The following is a 14,714-nucleotide window of genomic DNA, read 5'->3' as shown; positions in this document are numbered from 1 at the left end:
CTTGTAGTGAAAGTGTGTGGAAAATTTTGATAACTTTATGCACCTTGTGCTGCTGTGTTAGTGAAATGATTTCTCCTGAGTACTATGGGTTTGAATTGATTAGGGTTTTAAAAACAGTGTTTCCAGCTTGTTGAAACATTAGTGTGTTATGCTAATAATAATAGGGAATGATAGTAAAGATGGGTGTCAAATTTGCAACAATTTTCCCTCTTTTTTTTCTTCTACTGCTAAATGCTACAGTTGGATCTGAATTTGTTCCCTCTAAATTTATGTGGCTGTCATGATCAGTGATGTTTCCATAGAATATTTCTCTAGAGCATAAAGGATGCTGTTATTTAGAGCTCTTTGTTTCATAGTTTCAAAAACAAAACTGTACAGTCAGTGTGTTTATTTTCTATATCCTTTCCTGTGTAATATTTTCCCCCTGAAGTCAGTGTTCAACCTGAAGTTTTTTCTCTGTCTTTAGAACCACAGGACTCCCTCACCTCTGTTTATCTTGTGCTACATTTCTTTTAAGTGCTGTGCATTTTCTCTGTATTAAATGCTGTTTGCAACAGAGGGATTATTTTGCATTTCCTTATGCAGCCATCAAGGAGAATGCTGTAAATTTAAGTGCTTTGACATTTTGAATAATTTGAAGAGATTGCAGTGATTATTTTTTTTTTTTAAATAAGTAAGGGTGTCTTTTATTCTTCAGTTTATTGTTTTGTGTGAAGGATTTGAGAGATGGGAGGCAGATGAGAAACTGAAAGCTTGTAAAATGCTGGGGGATTTTTTGTCTGGTAGGATGGTGGAAAGGTATTCTTTGTAACTCCAGTTCCCTTTGTCTGTTGTCACTCACTGAGATTTGCAGTGAAATTGTGTTTGCCCTACATAGTTGGTTGCATAAGTTGCAGCCAGCCCCTTAATAAAAATTCTGTGTATGTAGAAGAGCTGCTTCCATAGGGGGAGGTGGTTCTCTTGGTCAGGGTGGAGTTACAGAATTAAAGCTGGTAGTAGGTGGGCAGGTGAGTGCTGCAGATTAGTCCTGTTGGAACTCTATTGAAGCCACACTTGCATTAATCTCTTGAAATAACCTCTGGTAAATGAGAATAAAAGAAGAGTTTGGAGGTGATGATTTTATTTTGCACACTGGTTAAAGGTGTTGAAGTCTAGACACAAGTCTCTAAGTCTTAAAACAAGCTAAAGGTCTGAGCATTGGAAAATTTTTATGCAGTCCTGTAATATTAGAGTTCTTGGAAATTTTCTAGGTATTTTTGACTTTTGATTTGGATATCTGCCTTACTCTTCTTAAGCAGTAAGATTTGCCTTTGTAGTTTCACTCTAGGGGTACCAGATTGTCACTGCTCCAGGAAAGGGGAAGAAGCAGACTCTCATTTTGGGTGCAGAAGCAGCCTGTGTGTGCAGGAAAGAGCTTTTCAAATTGAAGGGCTGTCAGATTCTAAGCTTAGCTGTTCCCCATCTCAGCAGTGCTTCCAGATGAAATATTTTGCAGTTTCAGAAGAGCAGGATCCTTAGGAACCCTGTAGTGGGTTCCTGGGCTGATGCCATCTTTTCTCATGGGGTTTTTACCACTGTAAATATCCACCCTATCCTCCATTTCTGGTCCTGAGAGGGAACCTCCAGAACCAGGGTACTCTGCACCCAGTGGTCTCTGTTTGAACCTAGATTTGCTCCAGAGATGATTATCCTGTGTAATTTCCAGGGATTCATCCATCTCATTCAGTGCTGGCTGTTCACATTTAAAATTTGAATTTTCAAGTCCTGAGCCAGCCAGGCATTTAGGGATTTAATTGTACTTACTATTTTTATATTAATGAGTCTGACATGCTTAAGAAATTGGTTTACAGTAACTGAAAAAGACAATCTAGTAAAATATTTAAAATTAGCAGAGTAGCTTATCTGTCCATTTTTTAATCTTACTGTAACTATTGACTTGCATGTGTTTTTTGTATGTTGTATATTTTTGAGCCAGTTTGTTATGAGATGTAAAGGCTTTCTTTCATAACAAAATGGGGCCAAATAGCCCTTTCTGCTTAGTTTTGCTAGTTTCTTATTCTTCAACATATGCTGTTTTGCAGTGACAAACAGTGATTTATTGTGATAGGCGCAAAGATAAGATTTGTATTTTACCTACACAATCTTGTTTGAAAACTAAAATAAGTCTATAAAAATCTCATACATTGTATATAAGTGGCAAGGCCAGTGGACCAGAGAGGTGTTATTTTTGTGTTACTTTAGGAAAAAGACTGCAGGAAAACATTATGATGTTCATTCTGTTGTCTGCCTCAGAGTTTCTTCATTAATTGATGTGTATCCAGTCACTGCTGGGCTCCTGCAAGTCCCCATGTCAGGCTGTGCCATGTGGTAATAGATCCAAAGCATTTCCCCAGTTACCTTTAAAGCTTGAAAATTGTAGCTTTTAAAACTCGGAGAGATTGAAAGGGGCTGAAATAAAAGGTTGCATTTTTATTCTGTTGTGTGTTTTAGGAATATATACAATGAGATGGAGATTTAGTTTGCACTGTAATGTATGCAAGTTCATAGTGACAGTAACACAGGGAGCCTCAGGTTGATATTGGATTCATTTAGGAAAGATTCCCTGTGTGTTTTGGGGAATCTGAGTTTTCTGTTTGGGCTGTCTGAAATTTCACTAGAACTCACACTTTTCCTTGGAGACCAAAAGTGTGCGTCTGGCTCCCTCCAAGTGTTGTTACTGACAGTTCTCAGATGGTACCAGGCTGGGTCTGTGCAGAAATTCTCTCTGAAATGAGTGTTCTGTTTTAGTCCTACTCTGATGAGTAATAACTGTCAGGACAGTGATACAGGTCTGCTGAGAGGCTGTATCACTTATCTAACACTGGGTATTTTGCAGCTATAAAGCTGTTGTTCTGTTATTCTGTTTTGATGTTTGACTTCTGTCTGCTTTGGCTCATAATTGAGGTAAAAAAGAAAAGACAGTGGAGTTCTGGTTTCCAGCTTCTTCAAGAAATCATATGCTTGTGGCTCCAGGAGATTTGAACACAGATACTGTTTGTGACAGGAAAATGTGGGAGTAAATAAAAGAGAAGAGACTTGAATGAAATATCATCTTGTGCGGAAGATAAGCATAAGATCAGTGATCCTCCAGAAATTCATCTCTCCTAGGACTTGTTCAATATACTTCACTTCACAGGATGATTTTTTACTTTTTGAGGCATAGTTAGACTTGAAAGTGTAACATTATTTGCATACAGCAGAAAAATCCTATTAATCTCCAATAGTACATCACTTTTATGTACTGTGTAGGGCTTGATGAGTTCAACAATGTCCATGTCTTGATAGAAGTGCTTCCCTGCTTTGTTGAAGAAGCTGTGGGATTTTCCCTAAGCTGGTTCTGCTCTGGCATCTCATCAGGTTGCTTTGCCTTCTTGTTTAGTTTTATGATTTAACCTTCAAGCACTTCTCCACGAATCCTATAATTCCATTTAACCTACAGATTTAATAGAGTAGTTACACTCTGGTTATTTACCGATCCCCTGCAGGCACCCTGTGGAACTTGTCCTCCTACGAGCCCCTGAAGATGGTCATCATCAACCACGGTCTGCAGACGCTGACCAACGAGGTGATCATCCCCCACTCGGGCTGGGAGAGCGAGCCCAACGAGGACTCCAAGCCGCGCGACGCCGAGTGGACCACGGTGTTCAAGAACACCTCTGGCTGCTTGCGGTAAGGCTGCTCCTTCCCAGCCATTCTTGGGGGGCTTTAGTGAAGAATTTGAGCTACTGACTGTTTAGGATTCTAAGTATTCCTCCTAAAATGGCTTGCAAAGGAGCCTTTTCTGGTTTCATACTGTGTTTGCAATTCTGAAAGCACCTTGAGAGCAGGATAGTCCATGCTAAAAGCTGGAATCAGGAGGAGTCCTAATGCACTCTGAAGAAGCAATGTTCCCAAAATACAGTAGGTCTCATTTTGCTTTTCTTTTGCTCAGTTCAGATTCTTCAGCTTTGTGATGAAGTCAATTAGTTTGAATAAAACTAATAAAGATTTGGCATTACACATTCTGTTGCTCTTAAGTGTAATCCTGTCAGCTTTCTACTGATTAATGCGTCTTCAGAAGTTGGTTCATTTCTGTTTCTTGGGCTTGTGGTCTCTAAATTGCAATAACTATTTCCCCCAAGCAACTTCACAAATGAAGAAAGTAATGAAAAGTGTTCTGGAAGGGCCCATTGCTGAAATTATTTGCAGTCCCACTGGAAGCTGAGGTCCTTTAAGCAGACTCCAGACATCACAGGTTTTTACTTACTAGTGTTGCTTTTCTAAGGGTGTTCTGCAAGAGAAAATTAGTCATGTTGAGAGAATAAAAGGATTATCTCAATGAATGTGAGATTCTGTACTAAGTGTGGACAATAAATTGGTCATTAGAAGACTAGCCTAATCCACATCATAAAATGTTATTGGTGTGTGGATCCACTCACACTTCTGTATTCTAGTGTATCTCTTGGTTTGTTGATTGGTTGGGTTTGAGTTTTTGTGGGGGTTTTTGTTGTTTGGTTTGTTTCACATTTTTTTAAATTTAAAGTAAGGCACTGGTTTTACAGGAAACTAAGAATACAATGTTCAAAAGGACACAAACTTCTCAAAGCTTGTGTAGAAGGGTGTGAAACATAGTACTGAGATGTTAGAAAATTTAAACTTCTGGTACTTCAGAGTGGTCCTGATGCACCCTGAAATGCATGAGGCCAGCACCCATGGTGGCTGCTTCTGCTGTTGAGGGGGGAAATGTCTTTCAGTCCTTTCATCTCTGCTGTCACAGTCAGGAGGGACTTTGTGCTTCCTTGTGGAAAATTTGAAGCTTCCATCAGATGCAGGGCAAGGTGTTCTCATGCTTGAGTGAGGCTGCCCTGCTCTCTTCCCACTCTTGCAGTGAGGTGAGTGACTGCAGGAGCAGGTGGATGTGAGCTGTCTTTCAGCTGATTGTGCATCCTGTTCCCATGTCAGGGATATTACACACACCTTTTGTAGAGTGCTTCCAGATCTAGGGGTCTAAACGGACATATCAAAAGTAATTAGCATTAAAACTGTTGGAAATTATTTTGTGTTGTGTGCTGAAATCCTCTGCAGCTCATCTTTAAAAGCAGCAGCAAGATGTGATAGTTAACACCAACAGAGAATAAATTGTTGCAGCCATCTGTCTGACAGACATCAGTGTTTAAAAACCCCTCCGCCTACGCTTCTCTCATTGACACAGTAACTGGTCCTAGAAATGCAATTTTGCACGAATGGAGCTTATTGCAGACTGCAAACTGTTCACCAGTTTGATACTGAATTGGGAGGTTAGGCCTCTTGATGATGTGCCAGCCTCCCTTTGTCCCCTTTGGAAGTGAGCCTCAGGTGTGAGCTGCATTGTTTCCCAAAATTACTGAAACAATCTCTGAGCTTCTGAGGTTTCAGATGTCCCTGCAGTTTAGGTATCTAAGCAGAAGACAGGCATTGTACATGCACGATGGCATTCATTTCAGTATCATCTTTTCAGTTAATGAAGTTTATCAACAGATGTGGGTGAGTTTGTTTCAAACTCAGTGATTCACAGCATGAACTGCCAGTTAATTATTACTTGCTCTTTTTTTTAAACACTGCTTACTCATCTTTACTTTGTTCTTAATCTAGGTTTCTCCTTTGATAATGTGGAGCCATGGAAATACTAATTTCAAAATAATTAAAAACAAGTAATTAAGAAAACCCACACTACAATTATTTACTTTTACCTCTTTTTCAATTCCTGCTCCATTCTACTTTCCTTTTCAGTCTGACCCATTTTCCCCTGTGTGACTTGTGTCTGTCCCTCCTCCTGAACTCGGGGGGTTCAGGTGCTGGTGTGTGTGCAGCTCTGAGTGGGTCAGGGTGAGCTGTATCCTGCAGTCACCTTGGCCCAGTGCCTGAGGGTGGATGAAGAGCTGCATTAACAGCAGGGGTGGTGTGGTGTGGCAGGCATGTGTGGGATGGAAGGATGCTTCAGCTGCAGGGTCAGTAATTGGGGCCAATACCTGAGCAAAGATCTGTACCTGCACCAGGGCTGGGAATTAACTTACAAGATTAGAGCCATGATCTATGCACTCTGCCCTTGGCTGGAGCTGATGTGGCTTACTGGCTTTCTATAGCCCTGATTTACCCACTCACTGAAGTAATAAAATTCCCTCTGTGATGCTGGGTACTGATTTTGGATTGTGTGGCCACAGGGCTTGCACCCAGCAAAGGGCCTGCTCTTTATCTGTGTCTGATACTGAAGAGCATTGGACCTGATAATTTACAAGCTGGAAATCAGAGAAGCTGCTCACAGTTTATCATCAAGAAAGCCATTCAAGAAAGGTGCTTTGCCATTTAATTCTGGGATTAGCTGGAACACTCAGTGGTGTCCATTCCAAAATACTGTAACTGACTATGCACACACAGAGCCAGTGGGAGTCCAGAGAGGAAAAGGCCACTGGTGAAGGTCTATATTGACTGTTTATTTAAAGGGCTCCTTCTAAAGTCAAGACCTCTCCTATGGCTGTGCCCATTGAAGGGATATTTTGAATCTTGGAATCATCTGGAACATGGCTGGTGGGTTCTGCGTGCCATCTCACTCTGCACTTGACTTGCCAAAACTCTGTTCAAAGAAATGTTTGGGGGAATCCTGTATTCCCCTTTGGAAACGTGGCAACATAGCCAATTTGCAAAGTATGATCTGATAATGAAATTTATTGGATGCTCTTTTGTAATCTTGACTACTGAAGTTTTCAGAAACTAGTGCAGATGATGATCATTTCATCTTCCTTCTCATCCTGAGATCAGGGGAAAGGTGCTTCCTATTACATTGTTGTATTTCTAAGGGCAGACTCAATATAATGACTAGATCTGCAATATCCATAATCATTTTACTGCTGAAGATGGTCACGAGCCTTATGAGGGATGCTGCCTTGGGTGTAATTTTATAAAACAGGGGTATTCTTACATTTTGTTGAAGCTGATAAAAGAAACATGTAAGGTAGAAATCTGGAAAGGAACAGTAAAAAAACAAAGCAAAGTAGATTTTTGGTTATGAAGCAGTAGGACTCGGGAAGAAGTAAGGGAGACATTTGTTTACTGTAGGAGAATCATTAAGTATGCACAGATGTTCCTTCATTTCATTTACAATACAAATTTTATGTCTTCACATTGTGTTTTATTCTTTTACGTATGTGGAGAATGGAGAATGTCTCTTCCAGTTACTGCCTTTCTTTTTTTTTTTTTCTTTAAACCCTTAAATCCCTACTGGGACTTGCAATCCAGAAGCATTTGTCTTCAAATTGCACTCCTGATGAAATAGTGGAATGACTTGGTGCATCTTCAAAGGCTGTTTTGTGATCCTTCCTACAACTTTGACCCAGACATTGAGGTGCTGTAGGAGAAGAGTTTGAGTTGAGCTCTTGTAGGAAAGATGGATCTGTAGTTCATGAACACCCAGGCAGTACCAGAGGCCTTTCCTGGGTCCCCTGGTTTTCCTAAGATGCTTCTCTGCTTTGAAGGGAAGTTGCTGTATCTGCAGGTCAGAGCACTGTTGGAGTCACATCATCTTGTTAGTTTTCTGTGGAGATACCTACCATGATTCCTAATTCTCTGAAAGCAGCAAGGATTTTAATGATTTAAAAATTAAATTCATTCTGGGCTTAATTGCTGTTTTCTGCCTAATTACTTTTAATCCTCTTTTGGATTTTTTCACTGATAAGAGGACAGAGTAGAACTTAGTTCCTAAATTGCCAAGTTTCTAGCGTGATTCCTGTGCTAAACTGACCTGCTGTCAACAAATGTTAAATGAATTAATTTGCATAGCAAACAGATGCAAAGTGCTCCTTTTTCCAGGGGTACCATCTGTAGTTGCAGCATTTCTTGTCAGTTCTCCAAGTACACAGAAATTCACATTCACAGATATCCTCAGGGTTCAGAGCCCTGGCTGAGGTGTGTGAACACAAACAAACTGCACCCACCTGACTTTCCCTAAAAACACACATTCTTCAGCTGGAGGTTCACATAACAGCTTGTCCAGCATCAGCCCCTGAAAAGGGAAGGACAGCCTGGTGGCTGGACAAGTGTGGATTTATTTGCTGTTGTGCTACTGCACTGGCATAATTATAGGCAAGATTAATGGTATAAACCTTTTTGTGGTCTAATTTTTAATAGCCCTGTTTTCTGGCTTTGCTGAGGTTAAGACTGCTGAGTGCCTTAGGGGATCTAGACTTCACTGATCTTCATTCTTCTGTCTTTAATGTGGGACTGGCACCTCACCTTCCTCTGAAGTTGCTGTAAATACCAGTAGTTCAAGGATTTTGAAATGGTTCATCCTAAAGACATCAACTGGGAATAAGTAACTCCTGCAGGTATAAATTAAGAGTTTGGTCCCATGGAATCAAAACCTGGGAGGTTTGGTAAATGTGAGATACAATATTCCAAGACATGGCATAAGGACTCTGTGGATTCAGAGCCAGAAACATACTCCATCAGGCTGGGAAATAGTCTAAAAGTATCTGCAGGCTCCTTTTAGGTACCTCAGAGGAAAGATGACTGCAAGAGCTTGGTGGTAAATCAGAAATACTTGGGGTGTGTAAAATCAGTTTTGTATGCAAGCATTCTAAGCTTTTTTCTGAGGAGGAAGAGTGTTGTGGTACATGCCTGTGCATCTTGTCCTGCAGGTGTCACTTGCAGTGTTTCATTCCCAGGTAATGCTGTGAGTGAATCTTCATGTCTGTCTATATTTGTAACACGTGTGTGTACCCAGACATGCTCTGCACACATTGACTGCAGCAGAAATGTGGCTGAGACATGTGGAGGTAAGGAAAGTTTGAAAAGGTCTCTTGCTTTCCCCCAGACACACTGTATTGAGTGTATCAGTGATGTTGGTGTGCCTGTTTTCCCATCTCTGTTGAAATTTCAGGAACAAAAAGAGGTGAAGTTGTCAAAACCAGGTTCTTATGCCCTCTTTTCTTATTAATTATTAATGCATGGCTTTTCTCTGAAGAAAAGGGTCTGGGAATTAGGGCTTTCAGAATGCATTACTTTCAAGCTCCTTCCATCTTTAGATCCTGCAGGCATGGTAATAGTGTGTGGTGACAGTCACCTAATATTTGTCCTGTGTGCACTGACATGCTGGAGGCAGCCTTCATGTCCAGCTGACAGAGGTGAGAAGGCTCTGACGTGCAAATCTGTGACCTGGAATTGCTGCCCAGCACGGAGCAGGGTGCAGGAGGTGAGGCACAAGGTGATGCTGCTGCCAGGTGAGCTGCCCTTGGTGTCAAGGGAGCTTTGCTTGCTGAAGCATGGCAGAACAGAGAAAGTAGAAACTAAAGGCTGGCACCTCTTTTTTTATCAGCAGCAAATTTGCATTAGTAGAGAGAGCTCCTTGGCAGCTACACTTCTCCCCAACTCCAAAAAGGGTTCTTTGACTAAGTCATTTGTTTGACGTTCCCTCTTACTCTGTGTTCTCCTGTCCTAGTTCAAGTTGGCCTTTCCTAGGCTTTTGCAGGGCAGTGATTTAACTAAGACCATGTGGAGAGGGCTCCTCCCAAAGGTTAGTGCTCTGCTGTCCCACCCAGGGACCCCAGGGCAGATGCTGCCATCTCTGTGCCCCACTCACCTGCAGTGCTCAGAGGCTGCTGGGCTTGTGTCATGTTCAGAGTGGGTGCAGTCCCTGGGAGATTGATGCTCCAGGTACTGGGGCTAATGGTACTGCCAGTCTTTTGCTGTACAACAGGTGCTTTTGAAGTGGACTTTCAGAGAAGGAATAGTTTCAGAAAGAGATAAAAACAGAACCAGAATTTGCCTGTGATTCTTGACTTTGGAGGCAGCAAGTAGCACGAAAAGGGAGAAGCTTATCTGCCCAACCCAGACTGGAAAAAATCAACTCAAATTAAAAACCCACACAAAAGAGAGGAGTGAGTGAAGGCAGTTTCTTAATTAGCTTACTGATACTGTGCAGGATCACAGCATATGGCTGTCCTGGGGCTTATATGATGAGCAGAGCGTTTAATTCGTGCTAGTAAGGAGCTGTTAGGGTTCCTCCTGACAGTTCCTGATGTTTAGCTTGTAATATAAATAAATTATGCATAGATTTTAGCAGCAGAGACATAACCTAGTTACATGCAACCATAATGCTTTACAATCATATCTTGAGGTATAAATTTAAACTTGTGCACTTGCTTACTGCCTTCTGTCATTACTTAGGAATGAATCTAGGTCCCTCTTCCCTTGGCTGTCAGGAAAGGGAATCTACAGAAGTGTCTGTTGCTGTGGTGGGGTGAAGAGCAGGGCTGCAGCAAAGCTCCCTGCAGTCACTCTAATGGACATAGTCTGCTTTGGAAGGCTTGAGCCCTGATCCTTTGTTAGATTAGTACCACCTCCTTTCTGTATTTTTGAGATTCTTTGTCATGGCAGCAAGCATATGTGATCAAGCAAGCAGAGCCCCTTGGCGTTTCCTCCAGGCAGAGACTTGAATAATTTGGCAGTTAAGTAACTGCTGGGCATGGTGGAATTCTCGTGCAGTGTGTTTCTGCATCATTTTGAATTACAGGAGAACGAGATAAGGCCTTCCAAGTGGGTCATGCAGGAGGTCACCAGTCAGCATTTTACTGAGAAGGCATTGCAGGGTGTTTTGGGTATGGAATGGCTCAGACAGATAACAAGGTACAGATGTCAAGTCCATCCTTTGTTAAACCATACTCTTGAGCCCCAGCCTGTTCCAGAGCTCTCGTGGGCAATCCAGACATAGATATGAGGTGTGATGGGGTGCCCCGTAGATCTCCTGTCTGTGCCACTGTTGCTGGAGCACAGGCTGAGCTCCTGAAGCCCTTTTTCAGGGGTGGCTTTTGCTATGTCCTCTCGAGCATTTGGGTGACTAAACCAAACCAACCACTTTATTTAAATAGGTGAAAGTGTTTGCATGCAAAAAAACTGGGGCTGCTCTGCTGCTTCTCTCTGGGGTGTACCTGTTGGTGAATGCTGGAGTGGAGCAGCAGTGTCCAGTGGGATCTGAACAGCTACTACCCAGCTGTTCCCTGCCTAAATCAGCATCAGTAGAGCTCCTTTGGCTTTCTGTGCATTTAATTTGGACTTTGGCTTCTTTCTGCTTTCTTTTCCATATTCTCTGCTTGATTTCTGATGGAGCTCTCTGCTGCCAAACTGCATTGTGCTGTACAGGGCCCTCTGACCAGAGCTGCCTGGATCAGGCTATCTTTGTGTCACAGGCAGCTTCTTTCTTTTTCTCTCTTGTTTTCAGAACAATGAACTTTAATACCAATTAAACTTTCTGGTGCTTGATGTGAACTGAAGTATGCAATCCATTCTATTTCTGCATGAAATGATGGAATGCTTTTTAAATGTTGTGTATTTCTCCTTTGAGACATAGCAGACCTAGAAATACACTTGGAAATAGAGTTCATTTACTACAACTATTATTGATCCATTTTCTTTGGCTGGCATCCAAATAAAAATTTCTTTATTGTGAAGCAGTGTGTGTGGATGGAATGATGTTTGTATAGGACGGGTTCTGCCTGCCAGAGTAGGTGGACAGAACAACTAATATATTTTAAGCTACAGTTGTGAGAAGCTGGTAGCCTTTTATCAGCTGAAGTATGCAAAACTCAGTATCTGGACAGTGAAGCCTCCATGCTGGTGCTGGTCAGAGTCTGGCAAGGGGTTGGAAAGAGCTCATCACTGTCTCAGCTTCAGCTCTCAGCCTTGATTTTTCCAGGGAAAGGTGAAAGTGTTACTAGGAGGATGCCTTAAAAATTTCCAGTTCAACTTACTATTTATAGAAAAAGCAAAGTCTCCAAGCTGTTGTCTTCATTCCCAGCTAGATGTCTAAACAAAGTGCTTTTTGCACCTGCTGAAGTGAGGCAGGAGGGTAAGTGTTCAGTAACACTCTGCCTTGGCTTCATCTGCAGCACTGTGGGATAGCAACTGGTGGTGCTCTCCAGCCAAGTGACAGACACAACAGTCCTGGAAGTACAGTTTTAATTTTCAAAGAAAAAGGTGTCTCTGCCTCTATTTTCAAGTTTCTCTTCATCATTAAAAAGAAAATCCAAAAGCTCTTCGCATCTCCACTCTGTCAGATTGTTAGGGAGAGCGCAGAGGGAGCACTGCCACGACTGCATTGAAAGACTGCACATTAAGTACCCTGCACTTAATTACTTTTAAGCCTTTTCTCTTGAAGATAATTCTGGTGTGTGGCACAGACAGTAGTAACAGCTCACCTCTCCTAGGGGTGATGAATGCCAGCTCTGTTCTGCAGATGTAAATGTAGCATTCAGAATTGCATATTATTAAGACAGCTCTTTGGTGATAATGATAACCTTATCTAAGGCGTGAACAGATCTCTCCGTGCTCTCACCCCCATTCTCTGAAGTCTTTAATAGCAACAGACTGCATTCCTAGCCTGATGAGTTTCTATGCTCATAGATATTTACTTCTATTTAACATTTACTTAGTGCTTCCTTGTTTCATTGGTTTGGTTTGGTTTTTTCCCCAGGGAAAGCATATATTGCAAGAAACTTAAAAATTCTCTTTCATTAGTCCTGGCCACAGTCTGGACTCCAAGAATTTGAGGGAAAGTCCAGGTTGCTTTTTCTAGCTAAAGGCTGGAGATTTAAAATCTTCAGAATGAGATTTGTGCTTTACTGTATTACATAAAATCAGTCATCCAGTTGGTTTATTTCCTATATACCTGGAGTGACATGGGCAGTAATTCTGTGTTCTGTTTCTAGAATTGCTCTTCAGATTGTGTATATTTTTACAGAAAGCACACTGAAAGTTTCTATTACCTGTAGCATTGTTACATAAGAAGGACACTTCTGTTTTTAAAATACACTTGTCATTTCATAGACTCTTGGAAAAGTATTAAAAAGCAGAAAAGTCAGGGAAAGCAGCAGAGACCTTCCTCAGGGTGAAGAGACAAGGCAAGGGAAGCAGACTGTACAGAGCCCTGGGAATGAATGGCAGGTCTCATTTGTCACTGGTTCGTGTAAAAATAGTTTGGGTAGTCCCCCCCTTGCCATTCCCACCCTTCTGAATAGGCAGTCAACTTTATTTTCATTTGTAACAGGATATTCGCCCATCATCAGTGTCTCAAAAGCCTTGCAGAGTTGTTCAAACTTCAATAAGTAGCTTTGACTTATATCTACAGAGGTTTTTAATATTAATTTGCCCCCCAGCAAGCAAGTCAGTGAGATCATTTGTTTAATTGCAAAATCTTGTTGCCATTTCAGTTCTTGCATGGCAGCCTGTCTCCTAAGTAACATAGTTAGCAGCACCTCAGCTGGGGTCTCAGCTGCCTTTCTATTTGGTGTCTTGTGTAAAACACTCCCTCCACTGAAGAATTACTTCTGGTGTGAAGCAATACTTGTCTAATGTGCAGAAAAGTTAAATGGCAAGCAAAGCTCTGTACTTTCTCCATGTCTGGATGCCATATGTTACATATCTCCATTGCAGAGTTTCTGGTCTGGGTGAAGCTGTGCATTCCTTCTGTGGAGTGTTGCCCTGTGTAAGGTGACTGCAGATCTTCTGTTAACTGCTGGAATCAGTCATGTTTGCTGATTTCCATCAGTATTAGAAGAAGGGTGTTCAGAAACCTTGCTTATAAAAACTTCCTTTGGATGATGGTTTGGTTATATCTTTCATTCCATCACGAGTAACAGATGTAAGATGCAGAAAAATCCCAGTGCAGATGTGGAAAGGGAAGAGATTTTTCCTGAATCCTGTCAGTGGAGTGCACTGTCAGGTTGATTATTCCATGGCAGTTTCTGTCCTTTTTCAGTGGCCAGTGCCAGCAGCAGCTCTCCATATCCATCCTTTTTGTTTTCATGCTCCTGTCCCTCCTGAAGACCCAAGATTAATTTGATCAATGACTACCAGGTGATGCTTTTTAAGGGGATGGATAATAGATTCCTAACCCACGACAGAAATGCCACCTGATATTTTCCTGGGTTGCATGGACTTGTGAAGGTAGCTCTGGATCATGGCAACCAAACCTGGCAGCACTTCTGGGACTGCCAGATGAGAACTTAGTCAAACATACTGTCATCATTTTCATAGGGCCCACTTTTCTTTAGTGCTTAGAGGTGTCTGGCATGGATCTGAAACACCAGTATTTCCATGGGGTTTGTGAGATCCTCAGGCAGTGTTGGAGCAGCAGGAGGAGCAGACTCAGGATGCAGGTGCTGATCTCCCTGGGCTTCATCTGAGATCTGCCTGCACTGCTGGGACAAGTGACAGCTGAGCTCTCCCTTAGGTCTGGGGTTACAGACAAGGAAATGGGGTTTGTTCTTCCATGGTAGATAAATCCCAGGGGCTGCAGGAAGCTCATTACCCAAGGAGGGAGGACTGACAAAATCCTGAGAGCTGAGTATTTATAGAGCAGATGTTTCTGCATTAGATGCTCATAAGAATACATTTTGTGATGTGCTAGTTAAAACATTAAAACTGCCAAGTTTGATGTCTGGATAACTTAGTCATAGCATTAATTAGCTATTAACTTGATCCTGCAGAATGTTCATGCTTATTTATGTGTGATGTAGATGGGAATTTTTCTTGAGGCAATAATTTTCAGTAAATTTTTCTATAGTTGAAGAGACAGTTACATCAACAGGCCACACTCTTGGTGATACAATATTATAATATTTTTTTTCAATCATAGCCATACCTTGATATTAGCCCCACTACTAATCAAG

At 41.7% G+C, this 14,714-nt stretch overlaps 1 protein-coding gene across 5 annotated transcripts in view; it reads left to right on the top strand.

The window, feature by feature from the left end:
* ARVCF (ARVCF delta catenin family member) overlaps positions 1 to 14,714 on the top strand; it is a 245,823-nt gene that overhangs the window by 177,807 nt on the left and 53,302 nt on the right. For all 5 annotated transcript variants that reach the window (XM_079322401.1, XM_079322400.1, XM_079322404.1 and 2 more), the window contains one exon: positions 3,525 to 3,708. In XM_079322401.1, coding sequence (XP_079178527.1) covers positions 3,525 to 3,708 — 184 coding nt within the window. The remainder of the gene's footprint in view (positions 1 to 3,524; positions 3,709 to 14,714) is intronic.

This window comes from Erithacus rubecula, assembly GCF_903797595.1.
Source record: "Erithacus rubecula genome assembly, chromosome: 19".
NCBI classification, from domain to species: domain Eukaryota; kingdom Metazoa; phylum Chordata; class Aves; order Passeriformes; family Muscicapidae; genus Erithacus; species Erithacus rubecula.
Note: the sequence above shows the minus strand (reverse complement) of the source record. Positions and strands in the feature narration are given on the sequence as shown.